This window comes from Saccoglossus kowalevskii, chromosome 21 (assembly GCF_978046115.1).
Source record: "Saccoglossus kowalevskii chromosome 21, keSacKowa6.1, whole genome shotgun sequence".
NCBI lineage: Eukaryota > Metazoa > Hemichordata > Enteropneusta > Harrimaniidae > Saccoglossus > Saccoglossus kowalevskii.
Genome location: NC_140661.1, coordinates 11,084,928 through 11,107,111, shown reverse-complemented (window position 1 = coordinate 11,107,111; position 22,184 = coordinate 11,084,928). Strand labels below are relative to the sequence as shown.

At 34.4% G+C, this 22,184-nt stretch overlaps 1 protein-coding gene across 1 annotated transcript; it reads left to right on the top strand.

The window, feature by feature from the left end:
* Nucleotides 1-1,930: 1,930 nt before the first annotated feature.
* LOC100366531 (interleukin enhancer-binding factor 2 homolog) lies at nucleotides 1,931-21,913 on the top strand. The gene is made up of 12 exons (XM_006822752.3): nucleotides 1,931-2,028; nucleotides 4,958-5,026; nucleotides 5,138-5,180; nucleotides 6,155-6,211; nucleotides 7,130-7,255; nucleotides 14,064-14,166; nucleotides 14,705-14,887; nucleotides 19,094-19,172; nucleotides 19,745-19,832; nucleotides 20,332-20,508; nucleotides 21,208-21,295; nucleotides 21,761-21,913. Exons 1-12 carry the CDS (start codon nucleotides 2,024-2,026, stop codon nucleotides 21,901-21,903), a joined length of 1,161 nt encoding a protein of 386 aa, XP_006822815.1. The 5' UTR covers nucleotides 1,931-2,023; the 3' UTR covers nucleotides 21,904-21,913.
* The last annotated feature ends 271 nt before the right edge of the window (nucleotides 21,914-22,184 follow it).

Genomic DNA, 22,184 nt, shown 5'->3' with positions numbered 1-22,184 from the left:
TTTATTTTCAAATGTTCTTAACCAGTCTCTGATATACTGCATTTTTTTCTGAAGTTTGGATGGCATGATGTAATTAGTTTTTTTGTTGACTGACTGATGGCCATATTTGTCCTGAAATACAACATGCATAATTTGTAATTTGATACAAGATGGCCTACTGTTGGTAATTTCCCTCATGGTCATTTCTGAGGTTTAAATTTGGTTTATCGGTAGTTATTTTGTTTTTTTTGAAAATTGGATTTACAAAATTTCGTCACATCATCAATTGTTTTTCAGCCTCAGGCATGCGGACACTGATATCGAACATGAAGAGTTGCCTGTAATGCATGTTCATTGTTTGTTTCTTGATCTCTGCATGACTGATATGGCCTTATACCAGTCAGTCATTATGAATCAAATCAATAATTCTTACCCATATCTTTGACACTTATTGACTTACCGGTACTGTGATTAAAAACGGTTTATATATTTTTAGTCCCAGAAACTTGGACTAAACCCTCTCAAACTTCAGTCAAATACAAGCAATGACTATATCATGTCAATGAATTGTTTTGAAGAATAGAATTTTTCAAAGTAATGCTGAGATCAAGAATTCATTATATAGTACAGCCGTAGCTGTTACAAGTTACACCTGATAATATTTTTAACAAACATTGTTAATTGTAAGTTTTTCAAAATACAGAATCCTGTGCCATGTTTTTTCTAGTGAATTTTTGCACAACTTTTTAATCAAAAATATTTTTGTTTGTGCATCAATGACACAGCTTTTCATACAATTTTATGATTTAAATTCCATGTACGCACAATATGTGTAGACTTGTGTGTGATATTTATGTGTCTTCATTTTATGCATACAAAATTTGACAAGGCTAGGCCATGTATCACCAAAATACATGTTATTGTACATGTATTGAAAGTTGTATACAAGTTGCATCTTGCAGCAGAATTTAAATATTTTTACATGTAATAAATGTTATACTGTTTATCATTGAATATTGCTGTTTGTGTTTTAAATAAATAGACACTAAACTATTTTTCTCACAGGTTGAACATACATAAAAATAATGATTTTTTAGCCAAATAAATTTTTCCTGTAGTTAAAAGCTTGGTTAGATAAGGTCCAAAATCTTATGTAATAGGCAATTTTTCCTGTAGTTAAAAGCTTGGTTACATAAGGTCCAAAATCTTATGTAATAGGCAATTTTTCCTGTAGTTAAAAGCTTGGTTACATAAGGTCCAAAATCTTATGTAATAGGCAATTTTTCCTGTAGTTAAAAGCTTGGTTACATAAGGTCCAAAATCTTATGTAATAGGCAATTTTTCCTGTAGTTAAAAGCTTGGTTACATAAGGTCCAAAATCTTATGTAATAGGCAATTTTTCCTTCAGTGCAAGATCTTGGATAATGCATAAAAGACGCAGATCATCCGCTGCAAAAAGTTGAATGGTTTGATTTTGAACTTCAATTTCTCTTCTATAGTTCAATGTCAAAATGCTGATATTTCAGAGAGGACTATGGTATTGAGATACCCTACTTCATCAAAATTGACCATCATCAAATCTGTATAGCACGTATCATTTGATAATACATATATTGGAGTGTGTTTGTACTGTTTTTATGTTTTTTTTCACGCATGACTCAAGATTTCACAGTGAACGAAAAATGGCCTGTAGTGGTAGTTGTCAAGATGTATTGGGACGTTCTGATAATGTGGCTTCCTATTGAAATTGTTTCAAAATTGTCCATTTTTCAAAAAATGCGAAAAGTTGATGACATGTGTCAAAGTCAATAATTATGTGACACTTTTGAAAATGTGGTAAATGTTTTCTTTTAGTATTTTAAATCGAATGTCTGAGATCTTAAAAACAAAGTTTCATGCTTGTGGGTCTTTGGTGGCGCTATTTACCATATGGGTGAGTTGCCTAATACCGAACAAACAAACACAAAACCCACGCCATTGATTTTCAACAACACGAGTGTTGTGTTTCTAACTTGACCCGGCTTTTTAAATTATACATCACGAAATGAGGTAAGCGGAACAAATTATCCTATGTAGTCTATTATATTAAGAAGTTCGGCATACCCGTACTTAATGAAGAGGTGCCAGTTTCGTTGACTTCATAATCAAATCCTGGCGATGTTTTCTTCAGTCGGGATCTTTTGTTTTGTTTTCGTATCAATATTTACCATATAGCTTCGGGAGCTGCGTGCTTTTACATTTGATTTTACCCATTTTTTTGAAACTCATAAGATTGTTAGGCGAAACCTCTGCCTTTAAGGATCTTCTTCTCCAGTTTGCACATAGCACCAAATTATAAAAACTAACATATACCTGTAATTTGACATATACAGTTTAATTGACACGAGTAAATCGTCTATGAAAAATACCATTCAACCGTCGACCATTGAAATACATGTACATTCAAATTACAATATTTTTACCTTTGAAAGTTTTAGTATAAAACCATTGACAGATTGAGGCATGAGCGTATTTTGCAATTGTCAGAAATGATGTCAATAGATCAATACGCTTGTATGACCAATCAGATTATGTGGATTTTCATTGTAGGTGATGGAAAATTATTACAAGAATTTATCATGCCAAACAGCATTGATTATCTGGCATATTAAAAAAATAGTAACTAATCCAGGCCATCATGAAAACTGTTTATACTGGTTGTAACAATAATTTAGACAGTGTTTATTCGGTCTGTGTAAAATGAAACAAGTCCTGGCCGTTATGGATCTGATATGAAAAACTACAATGTGAATCACACTACATGTAGGCTGTTGCACTTGTTTATGTTTTGCACACATACGTGTATGTAGTGACTGGTTGGCAATTACTGGTTGTTCACACCAAAAGATAAAATGATGGCGACGCCACTCTAGTTGGGCTGGTGAGATCCCTGGGCATTCAAGCGTTATTACATATTACATATTATTACATATCACCGGAAATATTTACAACCTCATAAAAAATATGTATAGTGGGGTATCCTACAAGGTAAAAACTAGTAAAGGGCTCACAAATGAATTTGATTCATTTGTGAGCCCTTTACTAGTTTTTACCATTTATGGGGGTAAAACATTTATTTTTGATTCATTTATGGGGGTAAAACAAGGCTGTAATATAAGTCCAACTTTATTTAGTTTATTCATTAATGACTTGCCGGAAAAAATAAAATCTGCAAATGGCACCCCCCCCTGAACTAAACAGCCAAAAACTAAACTGCATTTTATTTGCTGATGACGTCCTAATATTATCACAGACCCAGGAAGGTATGCAGTGCAGCATAGATGCACTGGCAAAATACAGCAATTCTTGGAAACTATCAGTAAGCCTCAATAAAACTAAATTAATGGTATTCAATAAAAGAAATCATACATTAAATAAGAAGTCAGTGTTTTATGAGGGAAATGAAATTGCCACAGTAGATAGTTTTAATTACCTGGGTATAGTTTTCACGCCGAATGGAAGATTCAAAACTGCGTCCAATACTTTAAAAGAGAAAGCTATGAAAGCTATGTTTCCACTAAAGCAGTCTTTATTAACATTATCGCATTAGCACAGCATTGAATTTATTTGATAAATTAATTGTACCAATCATTAATTATGGGTGTGAAGTATGGGGAGAAGAATCAGCAAAACATAGTAACATTATAGAAAGTGTACAGTTTGCATTCTGTAGATATCTTTTAGGTGTCAGCAAAAATTCAACAAAAATTGCCATTCTTGAAGAGCTGGGTAGATATCCATTGAACATCAAAATTGAAACACAAATGTTAAAATATTGGTTGAGACTAAAAGCCCCAGTAATTCCAAACATTGTAGCAACTGCCTTTATGGAAATGAACACTTGGAAAACAGGATGGGTAGAAAGAATAGAAGAGATAACTAAAAACAACAATCTTTCAGAATTATCAAAACAACATGAAAAAAATATAGGGGAGGTACTCAGAGAAAATTATGTAAAAACATGGAGAAGGGAATTATTTAATGACAGCAGAATGAATGGAGCAACAATCAAACTAACTTCATACAGAAAATTTAACATTACTTTTAATATGGAGAATTATTTAAATGATATAAAAAATTTAAAATTAAGGCGATTATTTTGCAAATTTAGAATTTCTGATCATAAACTACTCATTGAGACTGGCAGACAAAAGAAAATTCCTAGAAACGAAAGAATATGTAAACTCTGCACAGATGATAAAATTGAAGACGAGTACCATTTCTTAATAGGATGCAGTAAATATGACATACCCCGTAATAAATTATTTAAATATATACAGGGCAAAAAATCTGACTTCTTGAAAATGAATGAAGACGAAAAATTCCGATTAATTATGACAAGCTTTGCAGGAATAGAAACTGCACAATTCATACATACAAGTATGAACTTGAGAGATGAAACATAGTAACTCCATCAAATTAGTCTGCAGGTAGTTTTAATGCAATGGCATATTTAGTAGCTTAGTAGTTTTATTGTTATACTAATTTTCATGTATTTTTTCCTCCATTCTTAGTTACATGTATTCAATGTTTTATTTGTGATTCTGGTGGATTGAACTGTACTTCCGTCTTGCTTTGTACTGAACAATAACATTAGCTTATGTTTAATGTGCTATTTGTGATATTAGTTGTGTGAAGTATTATTTCTGTTCTTGTTTTACAACCATAAAATTACTCTCTGTAGTAGATTTTCGTGTTGAATAAAATTATTATTATTATATACATGTACGAGTAAACTTATGGGCAAAATTGTCAAAGCAAATCATAGGTAGTTCTGATCAGCATGCTGGTTGGCAAAAATGTGAACATGTGAAGTCACAGTGCTACAACCTATAATGTATAGGCCGCTAATACTATGCAATTATAATATTCATTTTGAATGGTTGACTTGCTAAATACTGAACCATTTTAATATTGTTTAATGTTCTACTTTTTTCAGGGACACCAGAGGCCGTGGTCGGGGAAGAGGAGGACGTCCTATGCCATACAGATCGCCAGGCCAACCACAGTAAGTACTAGTAGTCATGGCAACAAACAAATCAGGAACGATGTCTCAAAATTGTCATGTGTGAAATCCTCTCATTATGATAAATTGTTTTCTATTCTTATCTTTTTCCAGATTTCGGAGTTTTGTTCCACACATGCCCTTTGACTTTGTACAGGTAAGAACACAATTGTGTTTTATTGAACAGTATTTCTTGCATGCACTGAAATGTGGCATATATCTCAGAACTAAAAAGTGCGCTGGTAAAAGTTGGACTACTGGATGCACCACTGTGACCAGTGACATCAGTGCGCTAAGATTGGTGAGGGACAATTTCGGCCACCATTTGCCACTCTGGAAGTTTTGGCCACACACGTTTTACATTGTATTCTTAGGGATTGAGTTCTTTCAGATATATATATTTATTAACATATTTGCAAGACTTGTATATATTTATTTACAATCGGCTTATTTTGAATTGTTTATAAATGAAATAAATATGCCATACTTGCAACATATGTAAAATACTTTATTTTAGCTGGAATTAATTTTTGCTGAAATAGTATTTGGCTGTTTTGTGTGAACTTAATTTTCACTGTTTTTTGATGAATGTAAAATATAGAAAAAAACATATTTTCACTGGCTTTTATTTTAGCTGATTTATATCACTTCAGCGAAAATAAAGTATTTTACAGTATGTCGTTCTTGCATCGTGTGAGTTACAAGTAAATATTATAATGAAGCAGTACTTGCAACATAAATATAAATTTGCTGTACTTGCACCGTGTAAATTATTAGTAAATAAAAATTAATAAGCTTTGTGTGCAATGCACAAGTTATTAGTAAAAATATATAAATATATATTAAGTCAGGAACTGAATCAGTAACATAAATACGTGTGTGACTGGAACTTCCCAAGGTGGCAAATGGTGGCCAAAACTTCCTAAATTTATAAAAATTTCAGTTGACATTAGTGATTAATGTATATAATGTAGAGAATCAATGAGTTCTTGCAAGATGATGATCTCTTGTTCAAAATCTCATATTTCAGTGACACAATTACATGTACATACACCAGACACTGTTTATTTTGACATTATAAAAAAGAATACGAGTTGGATTCTACTTGAAATATTCTGTTTGTATTTTTAGTGTGAAAACATATTCCAGAGAGTAAAACCATCACCAGATGAGACAGCTTTCACAGAGGTGAGTTTAGATACAGATGATCCAACAGGTATCAGTATTGTTTCCTAAACTTAAATTTATATGTACCTTTAAAGTATCAACATCAAAGTCGTCATACGATACCATGCCTGACACTTCTTTAATCAGTTTAGATTTTCACCTTTTCACCTCCAGACGCCCACATGGTTATGTTCTTTTTTCTTGTATTCTTCATTATTTTTGGAAATAAACTCTAATTTTAGAGCCGACAGACACAATTTTAGTCAATTTTAGGTTTCTACTAAAAATTTGGCTATTTTTTGTCTCGGTCTTCCGAAGGAAAGTGTAGACTATAAACAGGACTATTTTGTGAATATGTGATGTAAAAAGGGAACTGGTGATAAAATGGTTCAACACTGTACAGTACAGCTGGTATTCTAATAAGATGTTATCACCAAGTATGGAAAGAGACAGTATGAATTTATGCTTAGTTACTGTGTGTCATTCTCATAATGTTTTTATTAATTTTTTTCTTCCCTTGTAGTGATAATTTAATGAGACATAAAAGCCTGAAATGACAATAAAATTTTACGCTGTGCAAAAGTTTGTGTTCAGTGGTGTGATTCCGTTTTTGCCACTTTTGATATTTTTTCTACTTCGTTTACATTGTTTGAATATGATGTCATGTAATGTGGTTTATCTATATATGGGATAATTTGAATGAGTGTAAATGCAATTATTTATGGAACTAAGCTCAAAAATCTCACTGTTTACTTGTGATTTTACTAAATTAATTCTTTCTTTTTTTGCACTTTCTTTGATGACATTGTTGGTATCCTATGATTGTCAGGCAGTGATGCTTCTACTTTATGCCTCTTGCAAACTTTACATTTAATAAAAATTGGTTATCGGAAATCAGAATGCAAGCTGTACTTAGGCTTATGATGTCGTTCTTTTCAGGCTATTTTGAAAAAGAATCAAGATTTGACGCCCACTGCTGGAGAGCAAGCTGCTATTTTGAGTCTGGTCACTAAAATCAACAATGTTCTTGACAACCTTATTGTGGCACCTGGAAATTTTGAAGTGGTATGTACATGTTCTTATCAGGGTTCTCCCCACGCTGGGCGGGGGTGGACGGCGCCGTCCGGCACTCAGAATTAACGACCGGCACATATGGCTGCCGTCCGGCACTATTGTTTTTGTCCATGACGCAACAAACGCGCTGGAAGACAAAAGAATGTTTGAGAGGGTGGATAATCAAAGCTTGGGTTGTGTAACCAATTAAAAAAAACAATAGGCGTGAAACTCAACTCAACGAGTTGGCGATGTGAGAGGCCCAGTGGCAATCGAGTGTGGGTGAAACCCTACTTAGCACGGCGGTAACGCATAGAAAAGAGGATTACCGTACCCATATTTTTACTGCCAGGGTGACGTCAAATATACAAAACCGATATCGGTAAAACCATTCGTTAAAGACTAAATAAGGTCTATGGTTAAAACCAAGTTCACGCCATGACTTGTAGCGGCAACATTGTCATTGCCGAGCGGAACGAAGGCAGCCATGCACTTGCATGATCAGTAAACGCAGCTGACGTACCATCACAGACAACATAGTTGATCACCAAAAAGTCCAGACGAATGCTTGATTAAAGATGTAAATGTTTATATTTCGACTATTTAAAGTTGAATTTTCTTCAAATCACGATTTAAAAACCCCGGTAAAACGGCCTTGCTTTCAACTCGCGTCATAAGTGAAGGAAATAAATTTACTTGTGTTCTTATTGGATCAAATATTCTGATTGGTTGTTTTTCGCGTCAATGCGTGGCTTTGTCCAATCAAAAGCATCGTTACATAGTATCAGGGTACACGCAGTAAAATGAACTGTTTCCGGGTCATAGCTGTTTTCAACGAAGCAGACATCAACAAACTTTCGATTCGAATGAAAATTATTCTTTTAAGTATGTATTTTTTTTATACATAATGCTATTATTTTTGCTAGAAACTGTTAACTGCAGATCGAAAATCTTCTATTGAGTAGATTTTATTTTGTTTTATCATCTTGCTTTTTGGCATGCAAGTTTTTAATGAACCAATACATTACGACAACTAAATTTTATATTGCCACATCCAAATAAACAAAATATACAAACATTAAATTTCCAGTAGCTATTGATTTTTCTCAAAACAAAAATACAGAAAATAAGTTATAGTACGTTTTTGAAACGTTATTTTATTTTGGCTGACTTCATAAAACATTAATTTTAAAAAACGATTTAAGTCTTTAACCCTTAACATGCTTCAATTTATCTGACCATAACGTTCCCCCCACTGCATTCTTTTCAAAAAAATAAGACAGACAGTCACTGTGGATTCAATAATCGTAACTTTTTTATTTGCCATGCAAAAGTCAATAATGTGATATGTAAACATATCTAGAAAAAACAATCTTTCATAATATTGTATTGTTATGACCACTTATAGATTTTGTGGTATACATTTTGGGTATAAAAACAACAGTTTTAGTAAAATTTAAATAAAAATATTATTCTTCTATTATTTAATATTTATAAGTCAGATGGCTATCATTTATCTGAGGAATTTGTTGATATTCTGAAAGTATGCATTAAGAAAAAAAAATTCGGACCATATATACACAAATTAGCATATCATTTGCATATCATTTAGCACCAATGAATGACATTTTATAAAAAAGACTACCTAAATAAGTCGTTATAGTGAATGAAATACTTGGATTTGCAGTTTGTGATCATCAAACAGTTGCCACTCCTTATTGATGTAATTTACACAAATTTGGGACTTTATTTTGATGTAATAATGATTGTTTTTGGTAAAAAAAAATTAAGACAGAAATTATGTAAATGTCCACGAAAAAAAACTCATGGAAGTAAAATATATAAAATATTGAACAGAACTGTAAATATATTATATGAAGAATGTGATATTTTGATAACAAAAATTGCATTGTAATAAATAAATTTGCATATCATTAGCATACCATTAGCACCAACAACAGCTGTTTGATGAAAAACACATTTGAATGCAAGAGCTGCAAGCATTTAATACATCGCAATTTAGGGGGAAAATCTCCATTTTGTTTACGAAAGCTGTGAAAAGCATTCATGGATAATTATTTATTTACAATTGCAACTAGATCAATTTATTTGTAGTAGTTGCTTGTGTTTTCAAATATGTGTATATATAATAAACAAGCTAATGAGCTTCAGCATGCAGTAGTGAAAATAATGTCCTCATCTTTAAGAAATAACTTGACAAAATCTAATGCGGTTGCGTTTTCCGGCAATTGAACATTGAGTCCCGGAACACCGGTGAACGGCGGTACCAAAATGTCGTCGCCACTTGCTTTCGATGACCAACCAAGACGAGTATCGTCGGCAACTTCCACTCCAGAATTTTGAATCTCCCACTCGGTATCATCATTCGGAATATCACCAAAATCGATCTCTTCCGCAGTAAAACCTTCAAATTCGTATTCAGAATCTGCAAATATTTCGTCCCATACAGCTTGTATTTCAGGGTCATTGAAATGCAAATTTGGCGTCGCCATTTTGATTGCGTTGCTAGTCAAACATTCAAAGTTAGCGGTCGAGCTATGGAATTTGTACATGCAATTTGCATATTAGGCGGGGAATCCCCGGTTGAGGCAAGAATAACACACACATATACACAGGTCAAAGTTTATTTCATACGTTTTTCGGCTTTATTGATGATGTACTCCACATATACGTCATTCAAAACAACGCAATTTCTCAGAGGGTCGTTTACGATTATTCTCGTACTTCGCTGTGAGATTCAGATGCGCTATTACGAGTATTCTCGTACATCGCGTCTTAAGGGTTAAAGTTGATTTGTTAGTGTATTATTTATCCCGTGTTGTGTTGTAATCTTCCCTTCTGTATAATAAATATCATTACATATGACCTGTCTTTTGTTAGTATTTTGACTCCTGTCAAAGAAATACTCACTCCCTGTGGCCATTTTTAATATTAATTATTCATGCATATTAATGAGCTCATGAATATTCATACCGTCCAGCACTCTCTGCCTGCTAGGGAGAACCCTGTCTTATACACTATTGTTCATCAGAGAGGGTTTGTATTCTATCATAGACCATACAAGGTCCTTGTAGTGTATATAGTTTTATGAATCAAAGTCTATGTGGCTTCTACATCTACAAGGTTGACGCTTTTTTTTAATTAATCACTTTACTTAAAGCGTGGTGGTTGTTGCGCAGTGCGTTTTTCGAAATAAACAATGTATTTTACACGCGTAAAAAAATCGTTGTATACGAGCTATGAATCCCATAGCGAACAAGACGCGGCACGACGACTGCCGCCCTTTAATTTAATGTAAATCTGTCAGGAGTTGCAAGTTATGCAAGTTTAAATACTTTTCATAGAAGTGTAGCAACAGTGTTCTCCCCAGGAATTTAAACCACTGTGGCGGCCTAATTTGCATATCAATTGCATATCATTTACATAATAATAGAAATTGACCAAAGCACATTTACACCCACACAATAAACAACATATATTTTCAAAAACAAAGTGGCAGATATTTATTTGCTTTAACACAGTGTTATAAACACTTTTATTTTGGGCACTTTTGTAATATTAATAAGCTCCGTCACAGTGCAAATATTTTTTTTTGGAGTCAAAAAATTACGTTTCACAACTTAGAAGAGTTTGAATTTAAAAATGAAACCTTCTCAAAATGCAAATACTGCAGACTAAAAAGAAACAAATAAATTGTGAAAGGTTAAATGAAACTCATCTGAAACGTTCCAGCCAGGATTATGTTCAAGACTTTCATGATCTTATTTACTACAAAATTCTCCTCCAAAAAATCGACCACGTAATTATTTGGTGGATTGTTGGTTATTATTCCGACCATCAGCTTCTACAACGTTTACATTTACAGTAAATGAACGAACAAATAACACTTCCAAACAATCATCAAAGTTACGGCGTGACATAACTTACTTCGCGATGTTATACACCGGTTATACCAATAATTCCTCTTACTCGGTCATGATGCCATGCAAAAATTAAATTTTTTATATGAATAAAACGTAAAATTTTAACTAGTTTTATCGGGAGAAATTATTTTTGATCACTCGATCACTTCGTGAAAAACACAGACTCGCCATGATAGCTGTGACGCGTTAATTGACCGCATATGTCCTTTGTCCCGGTGGGTCAAAAACGCCATTAACCAATCAGAATGCCGCATGGTAATGCCGGTAGAACCCGAAGTTTTCCGAATGATCGTGATCATAACAATTACATTGTGGAAGTAAAGCGATGTCGTAGCACGATGTGTTGGTATGAATTTTAGATGAAAACCAGTGTTCTCCCCAGGCCTCTGAAGCGACACGGTACCGTGACGCTTGGACACTCGGCCGTGATGCTTGCCCTTTGTCCGTGACGCTTGGTCACTCGCCCGTGATGCTTATGTTTTTGTTTACAAGTGTCAGTCTCGTCTTGCACGTATTTAAAACAATAACATTTATTAATTTAGGTAATCCCGCTTTTGTTAGCCATACAAAGACAGTGCAAGAACCGGAAGTCTGCAATATGTTGCGAAGTCTTTCAAAGGTGCAGAGCCTCCAAATCAAACAAAAAATTAACTAGAGTAGCAATAATTTGCCCATTACACGCAACGGCAACAATGTGACAAAACAACTCACGGCGTACGTCGCAAAGATCAACCCCGATTTGCTGCACTCTGATTTGCTATCACTCAATCGCCGGTGACATTAATTACCCCAAAATTAAAAAAAAACAAGTGAAATTAAGTCGCATTGGAAAGAAAAGTATGAATAATTCAACAGCAGACGAAACGGATTGAGAAAAAACTCTGACCTCTGGAAATACCCCATTCATAGGGTGCCTTAGTACAGAAGAACGCCGCCCTAGAGCGACATAATGCACGTTGCAACATTGTGACCGATGCATGCTGGGCTATCAGGGGTTCTGATCGAGGTAACAAAGATGGCGGCGCAGAATGCATGATTTTCCGCGATGTTTAAAAACAACATCTCGTTGGCGATTTTGATGTAATGCCTATGATAATCGTCAATGAATTGTTTTAAAAAAAAATTGTGTATTTCACACCAAAAAGTCAGATACAGATGATCGCAATAGCAGTGGTGAATACCCGTCCAACGCAATGCCGTCAGCTGACAATGTTACGGTGATCGTAGGGTGATCGTAGTGTTGTACTCACAAGGTATATTGCAATGAAAAATCGCCGAACTGCCATTGTAGAATTTGTTTCTAATTATTGATTTATTAATTTCAATATATTTCGATATCTTGCCGACTTTATAAATTTAACCAAAAAATGTTTTCCCCCGACGTTTATATGAACCGACATTGACATGGGCTCTAAAACTTATACACAATGATGAACCAGTTACATCCATGGATAACATTATATTCACTGACTGGCTATAACACGAGTCTTTCAATTATTTTTCCTTTTTATGCTGTTCCATTTCAAACTTTATTTGACTTGATACAAAAACATAAAATACAATGCAGTAAAATGATATAAAATTTATCAGATATAAAAATATCTTGTCTTTAATTAATTGTAGATTGACAATATTTGTTGGGAAAAACTGATTATTATGCAAATAAAAATTATGCAAATTAGATGCATTGTTATGCAAATTGGCCGTGATGCTTGACATGAAGTCTGGGGAGAACACTGAAAACTGCATGATGGTTTTCGAAAGAGGTGATTAGCAATTTTTGAAAGGTAAAAGAAGTCTTGAAAGAAGAATTTTTACATGATTCACGATGATAACAGTTCAAATGTATTTTACCCAATCACGCAATAAACACCTTGTTTTTTCTTGAGTAGCATATTAAACTGATCGTGAACTCCGCTTTGCCCATGTTACATCGGGGTGGAATTGATTTTGAATGAATTTTAGCTATCAATCTAAAGACTGCATCTATCGTCAGAAAATGTTTACTTACAAACAAAGATTTTACAATTTTAATTTTACAATGCTAATTTTACAAAATTGACTTGTATTGTTTAAAGCCGATACCACATCGCACGACTATGTCTTTTGTTTACAAATTATTATCCACGACTGGCAGGATGCTTGTCGGTCGGTACGTAAGTATAATAACAATATGACAATAGTCGGACGCGTTTCCGTGGTGGTCGCTAATTTTGAGTGCCGGTCGGGCCGACCAGCGTGACGAAATCCCCAATAAAAAAAACACTGTGGCGGTCTTGCTAATCACCATGGTGGTGTCAGACCGGTGTGGTGGCAAATCGAAGCACTGTGGCGGGACCGCCACGCTGTTTACATCCTGGGGAGAACACTGTAGCAATATTTTTAAATTCTATTTAAATTACTGTAGAATACTTTATTTTCGCTTGGAATTTATTTTCGCTATTTTTGCTGAAGGGATGATTCCGTGAAAATAAAATCCTGCGAATATACATTTTTTCCTATATTTCACATTAAGCTCATCAAAAATCAGTGAAAATAAATTCCATACAAAACGCCCAAAAAGCCTTTTCAGCGAAAATTAATTCCAGCGAAAATAAAGTATTCCACAGTAATCTCTGTGTATAACATGCAAAGTTGTTAAAGTAAAACGATTGTTACAGGCAAAAAGAACTACATTTCAGATAATAAAGACTGTCAATAACAGGAATGCAAATACATACATGTATTGATGTTGTTTTTGTAGCAATTTGCTACAGAAATATTTACTTCTACCATCAAAACATGCACATGATACTTGTCTTCTTGAACAATATATTTTTTTTTATAAAGACATTGTGGTGTTTATTTCTAAGACTATTTTGACTTTTTTTTTGTAGCAATTGGAAGAGGTCAGGCAAGTCGGCTCTCACAAGAAAGGCACCATGATGACGGGACTAAATGTTGCCGATATTGTTGTTATACTAAAAATACTACCCACAGGTAGGGATTATAACACCACAGTCAATTTAACATTTTTTTGAGTTAAGGTTGTTCAATTTCACTTTGAGAGTCCTTGAAATTTGTTATATTTTGCTGTGAAAAAAGACATTTATTGGTACTGACCTTACATTTGACATAAATGTTGTATTTATTTATATGGATTACAGAGTTAATATATGCGAAAATACATAAAAAAAAATTAAACACAATCCATTGAATTAAAAATGTCATATAATAATGATGGAAAAACATTTTGAATAAAATAAAAATTGGGGTACAGACTTATTTGTAAGTCTATGTAAAAATACAGCAGTTTCAGTAATTCGTCCTATGCTAACAGATATTTTGTAGTTACAATAGAACATGTTCTCACACAAAAACTCTTTTGCATACATTTCAAACCCACTATGTTCAACAAACTTATTGGTTTATCCCTGAAAACTTGAAAACAGCTATCCAAACAATGAGCAATGACAAACAATACATTTACCTGTACTGTATGACAATAGTTCAAAATTTTGATTTATACTCTTTTCAGTTGAAGCTGTAGCAGCTCTTGGGAACAAAGTTCTGGATGCCTTGGTTGCTGCTGATCCTGGCGAAATCTTAACCTTACTGAAAAACGAGTCTGGATTTGAAATCAGTTCTGCTGAGGCTACTGTAGAAATCCTTATAACTACCATTCCTCCAAATCTCAGAAAGCTGGACCCAGATCTACATTGTAAGTAATGTATATACCGTAAAAACTCGATTAATTCGCGGTCTCTATTAGTTCGCGCATCCATTTTATTTTCGAACGCTAATTTTTTAAATGTATCCTTTTAATTCGCGGCGTTCAAAAACATGTTTAAAATTGTATCCTATTAATTTGCGGGCCAGAATAAAGTGGATAACTCAGAATATATTGCATGAAGACATTAAAAATATACATTTTATGTTATCAGTACTTGGTGTCGCCGCAATCACAGATGATCTCAGTCATCACAGCTTTTCAGTTAGCAAGCAGTTTAGGTTCTGTAAAGATTTAACGTGAAAAAATCATTCCCCCACGACACTACAGATGTTGGGCAAGATTATTACTTAGTCGATAAATATCCATCGGTCAGCACATCGATTACGAATTTCTGTGATGGAAAGCTCAGTACGTCCTATGGTGTGTAAATTGACATTTTTGATTGGTCGGGCGATTGACCTCGTGTCACATTTTCATTATACCGGATTCGGTAAAAAACACAGAGTTAAGCTGTCATGTACTTTCTATAAATCTAACCTTGCACACATAATCTTGTACTGATGTGTTTTTTGTCCAAGAAAGACGTTCCCTTTCATTTAACCCCCAGTTAACTCTTCGCGTCCATGGTATTTGTGAGTTAAAAGATTTTTCGAACAAATGACTTGGGGTCAAACTTCGGTCAACACACACTTGATGTCAGCATCGCCGCGCAACAAGTTTCGCAAAAAAGTACTTGAAGTTCAATTGCGTCCCAAAATGATGTCGCTGATCACTCAGTTGTCGCAGCGTGTGTTGTGTCATGTCTATGAGGCACCCCGTTTTGACTTTGGCTTGCTTTTCCTTCTTAGTGATGCAACCTCTCACCTATGTATTAAAACACTTTGAATTTATTCTTTGCATGATTATATTTGGTCAACGCGAAACATTATTTTTTCTAAACATTTTCTGAGACCATTTTTATCAACGCAGGGTTATTTTTTCCGACAAGATGGGCTTTGTAATATCTGCCATAACATCGCCCGGGCGATGCCTAGAAAAATAAAAAAAGGCAGTGCAGCCAGGCGGCTGCTTTGTAGCCACGTGTTCATTGTTTGTTTGTGTCCAGAGTGACCTTTGCCATTTCACCGTTCATTTCAAGTGTAACATGGTGCGTGGTCCTTGACGCAGTGCGTGTTCTCTGCCCGACTATACACCATGAATGTCGCTAGCCACGAGTCTCAGAGGCACTAAAAAAACGTCCTGTAATCGTGTTCATTGGAAAACAAAACAAATCACTAATAAATTTATGAAAACAGCTCCCTTTTGAATCGATCAAAAAGTACTCTTTTAATTCGCGCACCAAAAACCAATAATTTCCGTTTTTACGCTATTACATAATTCGTGCACTTGAAAAAATAATTATTTTTACTACCGCGAATTAATAGAGTTTTTACGCTACATCCTGAACATAGAAATACTTTGTTACACTTTTATTCCTGGGTGTATGTGATATTTTTGGAACTACTTTATTGCACACGTCAAAATACATACTTTTTGTAATGGTGTTATATGTCAACTGATCACCCGAGTGTATCGATATATAAAAAGTAGTGCCGTTGGGGCATCTGAAAATGGTGGAATAAACAAGAAGTCAAACATGAAAGCTTTCTGGTTTCTTTGATGTTTTGTGTGTTCCTGAGTCAACACATCACAGTGTAGCTTATTTGAAGTAAAATTTTAACAGCTTTGTTGTTGTTTTTAATATGGTAGTGCATATATTCGCAGTGTTGTACAATGTGTATGTACAAAATTTTATCGGAAAAGCAAATTCAACTTAGATATATCTTGCGAATTCCATGTTCACATCATTAAAACCAGTGGCATTAAAATGCAGTAGATGTTTGGAAATGTTCAATAAAAAGAGACTTATTTTAAAATGAGCATCATTATTTATTGCCATGTTAAAAAATGGAAGACGCATCTATACAGGGTTCTCCACGGTTTGAAAATTAAACAGGGCGCGCCAATGTGAAGTGGGCGTGGCACATTTGTAACGTGCATCATTGGCAAGGATGTTGAAAAATGGAAACTAAAAAATCTATTAATCTACATATATTATTACATATGCATAATATATATTTATTATTACAAAATGAATAGGAATTTTGAAGAGCTATTATTAAGTAAACGTCAGCACGTACAATCAGCTGATTTTAGCTGCACGATTCCTCAAGCGGCGACATCAGTTGTTTACAAGTAATGATCGCGTCTAGAAAAAGACATAACAAGTTTGTTAATTTATTTTCCCAAATAGATACATACATGCTTTATTTAATTTTTAGCAAAAATTTATATTTATGATTTATATTTATGAAGCAAAATAAAATGTATGTCGCACAAACGTTCGTAATTGGTTCATTAAAAAACTTGCATGAATGCCACCAAAAACCAACGAAATAAAATGTACACAATAGAAGATTTTCGATCTGCAGTTAACAGTTACTATCAAAAATAATAGAATTAGGTATAAAAAAACTAAATACATACTTAAAAGAATAATTTTCATTCGAATCGAAAGTTTGATGTCTGCTTCGTTGAAAACAGCTATGACCCGGAAACAGTTCATTTTACTGTGTGCACCTGATACTATGTAACGATGCTTTTGATTGGCCAAAGCCACGCATTGACGCGAAAAACAACCAATTAGAATATTTGTTCCAAAAGAACACAAGTAAATTTATTTCCTCCACTTATGATGCGAGTTGAAAGCATGGCCGTTTTACTGGGGTTTTTAAATCGTGATTTAAAGAAAATTCAACTTTAAATAGTGACATTTAAATATAAACATTTACATGTTCAAGCAAGCATTCGTATGGACTTCTTGGTGATCAGCAATGTCCGTGATGGTACGTCGGCTGCGTTGGTCGTTTGTTCCACTCGGCGGTGACGATGTTGCCGCTACCTAGTCACGGCGTGAACTTGGTTTTAACCATAGACCTTATGTTTAACGAATGGTTTTACCGATAACGATTTTATATATTTGACGTCACCCTGGCAGTAAAAATATGGGTACGGTAATGTACTTTTCTAGGCCACATGTTCAGTTTTAATCGTGTTGAAAAAAATTGTAACTTTTTGTTTGGTGGTGTTATCACCTCACGGTGACCTGCTACGATAACAAACCGGAATTTTCACAGTTGCACCTTAAAACAATGAACCAGTTACCCTGAGCACGATGAATCATCTTCGGAAGACAATGAGTGTTGGCCTGTTTTGTAAACAATTCTTTGTCTGGGACCATGCAGGGCGCACAGGAAATATAACAGGGCGCTGACAATTTAAACAGGGCGCCAATTTCAGATAACAGGGCGCGGCGCCCTGTAAAAACCCCTCGTGGAGAACCCTGCTATACCTGCTTTGTGAATTTCTTGTACAGAATCACTTATTTGCTTCAGTATTTTTAGAATGTACTGAATTCTGCCGAAAATTCACCCATCCGAAAAATCGTCCTAGGGTTCAACATTTAAACAAATGATCATCAAATATTTTTTGGGGACTTCTATTTTCATTCAAAAAAAATATCTATGTCGACTTTCAGCACCGGTAGTTGGACCACCTGAAAACGAAAAGAACTATTGCAGAAGCAACTGCATATCTAAAATGTTATACATTTTTTTTCTTAATTAAAAAGTAGACCGCCTAAAATTTCACTATAGTATCACCCAGTGCATCTTTCTTCAACAAAAATCACTTTAAATACAATATTTTTTTCATTTTATTGGTAATGAAAGTATAGCATGTCTTTTTAGCGAATTTAGCGAGAGAACTGATTCGCTAATTCAAGATGTCTCTAATGACTTTATTATAAATTCAAAATGGCCAAGGCTTGGGGATTTGTATACAGTAATCCAGAGCATCAACATCTGGGGCACTTCCTAATTACACTTTACAGTTTTCCTTTGTTTTTATGGAGGTAATAAGGTTTTTATGGAGATGACCTGACAGGTCAAATCACTAATTAACCTGGGCGATTTCTTGGTCCCATTTTATTTTTTTTAGAACCCAAACTGTCTTACAATTTCGTCATCTCACACTTCATCGCATATCACTCTTTTTTTTGCATATTATTTTATAAATTGTAGGTATGCATCAGTATTTATTAAAAATAATAAAACCACAAAAGACTTTAGTAATTATAATTAATTATAATTTCAGTGGATGGTAAATTAATGCAGAGTCATCTTGCTGCTGTCAGACATGCCCGATGGTTTGAGGAGAATGCATTCCATTCAAGGTAAGATTTCAGATTTTTACAAGCCCTCAGATTTTTAAACAAAAACAAGTGAAAAAAACAAAAGTAATCATATACCACAATTGTTTAGGTTTTGCCTTTGGAAGCTCCTTAGAGCCAGAAAACAAAGTACCGTAAAATCTGTATTAGAAGCCGCATCCCCAATAGAAGTCGCACCCATTCTTTTTAAACAATTGGGAGCCAAAAAATCATCATTTCTCATATGTGTAGATGCTCTAATAGAAGCCGCACCCCCTCTATTGGATTGTACCATTTTAATAGAAGCCGCGGTTTCTAATACAGATTTTACAGTAGCGAGGAATAATTATGAAACAGAATGCAATCCAAACTTATCAACAAAAGACTGAATTCTGAACAGGCTAATGAATGATCATGTTGTGGAAGCATCATGTAGTGCCTCAAAAACTAAAGTAAAAAAAACACAGAAATCTCATCACTTGAGGGCAGTGTAAACACAAAGTGATTTTTAACACTGACACATACACTAGTGCGTTGACTAGATATATTTCCACTGGAGCATGAAACAACTAATCCTTGCCAATTATCTCTTCCAGCATCAAAGTGTTAATCCGTATCTTGAAAGATCTGAAAACTAGATTTACTGGATTAGAGCCGCTGACACCATGGATTGTAGATCTGCTGGTGAGTGGTTTATTATAATCTTATGACTTGTGAGGGAAACATTACATTATATTGTTAACCTTGCATGTTTATTGTGTTATAAATTCCCACATTTTGCGATCAGCGAAATAAGTAAAAATAAATCCAGTAAATAATTCCACCCTGTAGAGTACTGCAAAATACTATTTTCGCTTGAAATTAGGTACCGGTAATTTTTGCTATTTTCGCTGAAGGAACGATTTAGTGAAAATAAAATCCAGCGAATATACCTTTTTTGCCTATATTTTACATTCAACTCAGTCAAAAATCAGTGAAAATAAATTCCATACAAAACGCCCAAAAAGTCTTTTCAGTGAAAATTAATTCCAGCAAAAATACAGTTTACAGTACTCCAGAATAAGGTTTTCTGTAAAAGCATTTTTGCAAATTTCAAGTTCAAATAAGTGCATCTATCATAAACAGTGATGTTACCTAAGCAATTTTTACCTAGTTCATAACATCTGTGATTTTTACTCTGTAGGCTCACTATTCCATCATGAATAACCCTTCAAGGCAACCTCTTCCAATCAACGCCGCTTTCAAAAGATGTCTACAACTATTGGCATCCGGATTTTTCCTACCAGGCTCTGTCGGTATCACCGATCCATGTGAGGGTGGTAACATTAGAGTGCATACATCAATGACTTTGGAACATCAGGTAAGGACTTTCTGATCACTTCTTGTGGACCGCTCCATGTGGGGGTCTATGTGGCAAGTTGTTTGATTTGTATGTATGCATATACATCTAGTGAGCATGGAAAAATACAGTTATTGCACAATTAGTAGCACACTGCTTGTATAATTGACAGAGCCTGTTGTCCAAATTAGTTGTATACAATAAATGCAATTTTTAATTTTGTGGGCTTCTATTGGAGTTGCATTTCTAATACTGTAAAATACCGGTACTTTATATTCGCTGGAATTAATTTTCGCTGAAAAGACATTTGTGGGTGTTTTGTATGGAATTTGTTTTCACTGATATTTCGAGACTTTAATGTAAAGTATAGGAAAAAAGGTATATTCACTGGATTTTATTTTCACTGAATCTTTACCTCCATGCAAAAATAAAGTATTTTACAGTAGAGCAAATATGGTACATATGTATTCATATAGGTAATGTGTAATCATTTGCCAAAATCTGTCGCTTGGTGCTTAACTTTTCAAACATCTCATAACATTCACTGTATGATTTGCACTTGAAGTTACATACCTATGAAGTCATGACAGATGCATAGCATTCAGTATTGGAGAATGTCTGCCACAATAACTTTCATAATAAAATTGTTCAAGTATATATGATATTTACAGGTTATTCTATAGAGAATGTTAATTATTGTCTTATTTATTTGCTCCTAAGGATCAGGTAGCTTACACAGCTCAGACGCTACTCAGAGTGCTGTGTCATGGAGGTTTTAAAAAAGTGCTTGGATTAGAAGGCGATTCAAGTGAGTAGAGCGTCACTTAAGTTTCCGGTATTGTATATCTGATATAATTTATTGGACATGCTGACCTATCATGCATGAATTTGGAACACAGGCAGTCATCATGGTATACACATGCATGTCAATTTACTGTCAATTTTGTACCGAAAAACAAATAACTGTTTCTCAGTCGTCATTTGTGTGGGTCACTGATGCACGTTATTTTGTTTCACACTTTGGTTTAAATTGTCGAATGGCAGCCATTATGTATCCTACTAATTGTTGGTACAAAGGCATGTTTTGCATATATTCTTGGTAGTTATTTAGGAGTTTCATAATTTCTGTCAGCTATCAGTGTCATAAGAGACTATTCAAGCTATGAAGCAAATATCTCAACAAAAGTATGAAGCGAGGTGAAATTCAAAATGCTGTTTTGTGTGATTTTGTTTACACTTTGCAAAAAATGTGAAATTTAAATTTTACTTGTAGCTATAGCAACAGAGATGTCTGTTTGGGAAGGTGTGGTGGTTACCCCCAGTGAGAAGGCATACGAGAAGCCAGAGAAGAAAGAGGAAGAGGAGCCAGCCGGAGAAGACACAGAGGACACGATGGATTCACAGGAAAATGCATAAATGGCTAGAGGTGAGAGGTAATTACTATTCTATTAGCCTTATTTACTGAAATTGGCAAATATATGTACTAAATTTTGGCAGGGAAATATGTTTGAGTCTTCCTGTTCAAATTTTGAATGTGGCTGTGCACTTCATAAGTTTTGACAACCTATGCTGCCATTTTTGGAAAAATTACCTAATTTATGTTGACAATTACCCGTAAAATCTATATTAGAAGCAACATCCCTAACAGAGGGCTAATCTGCACTGGCTCGGAAGGTTGTAAATGATTAGCTAGTTTG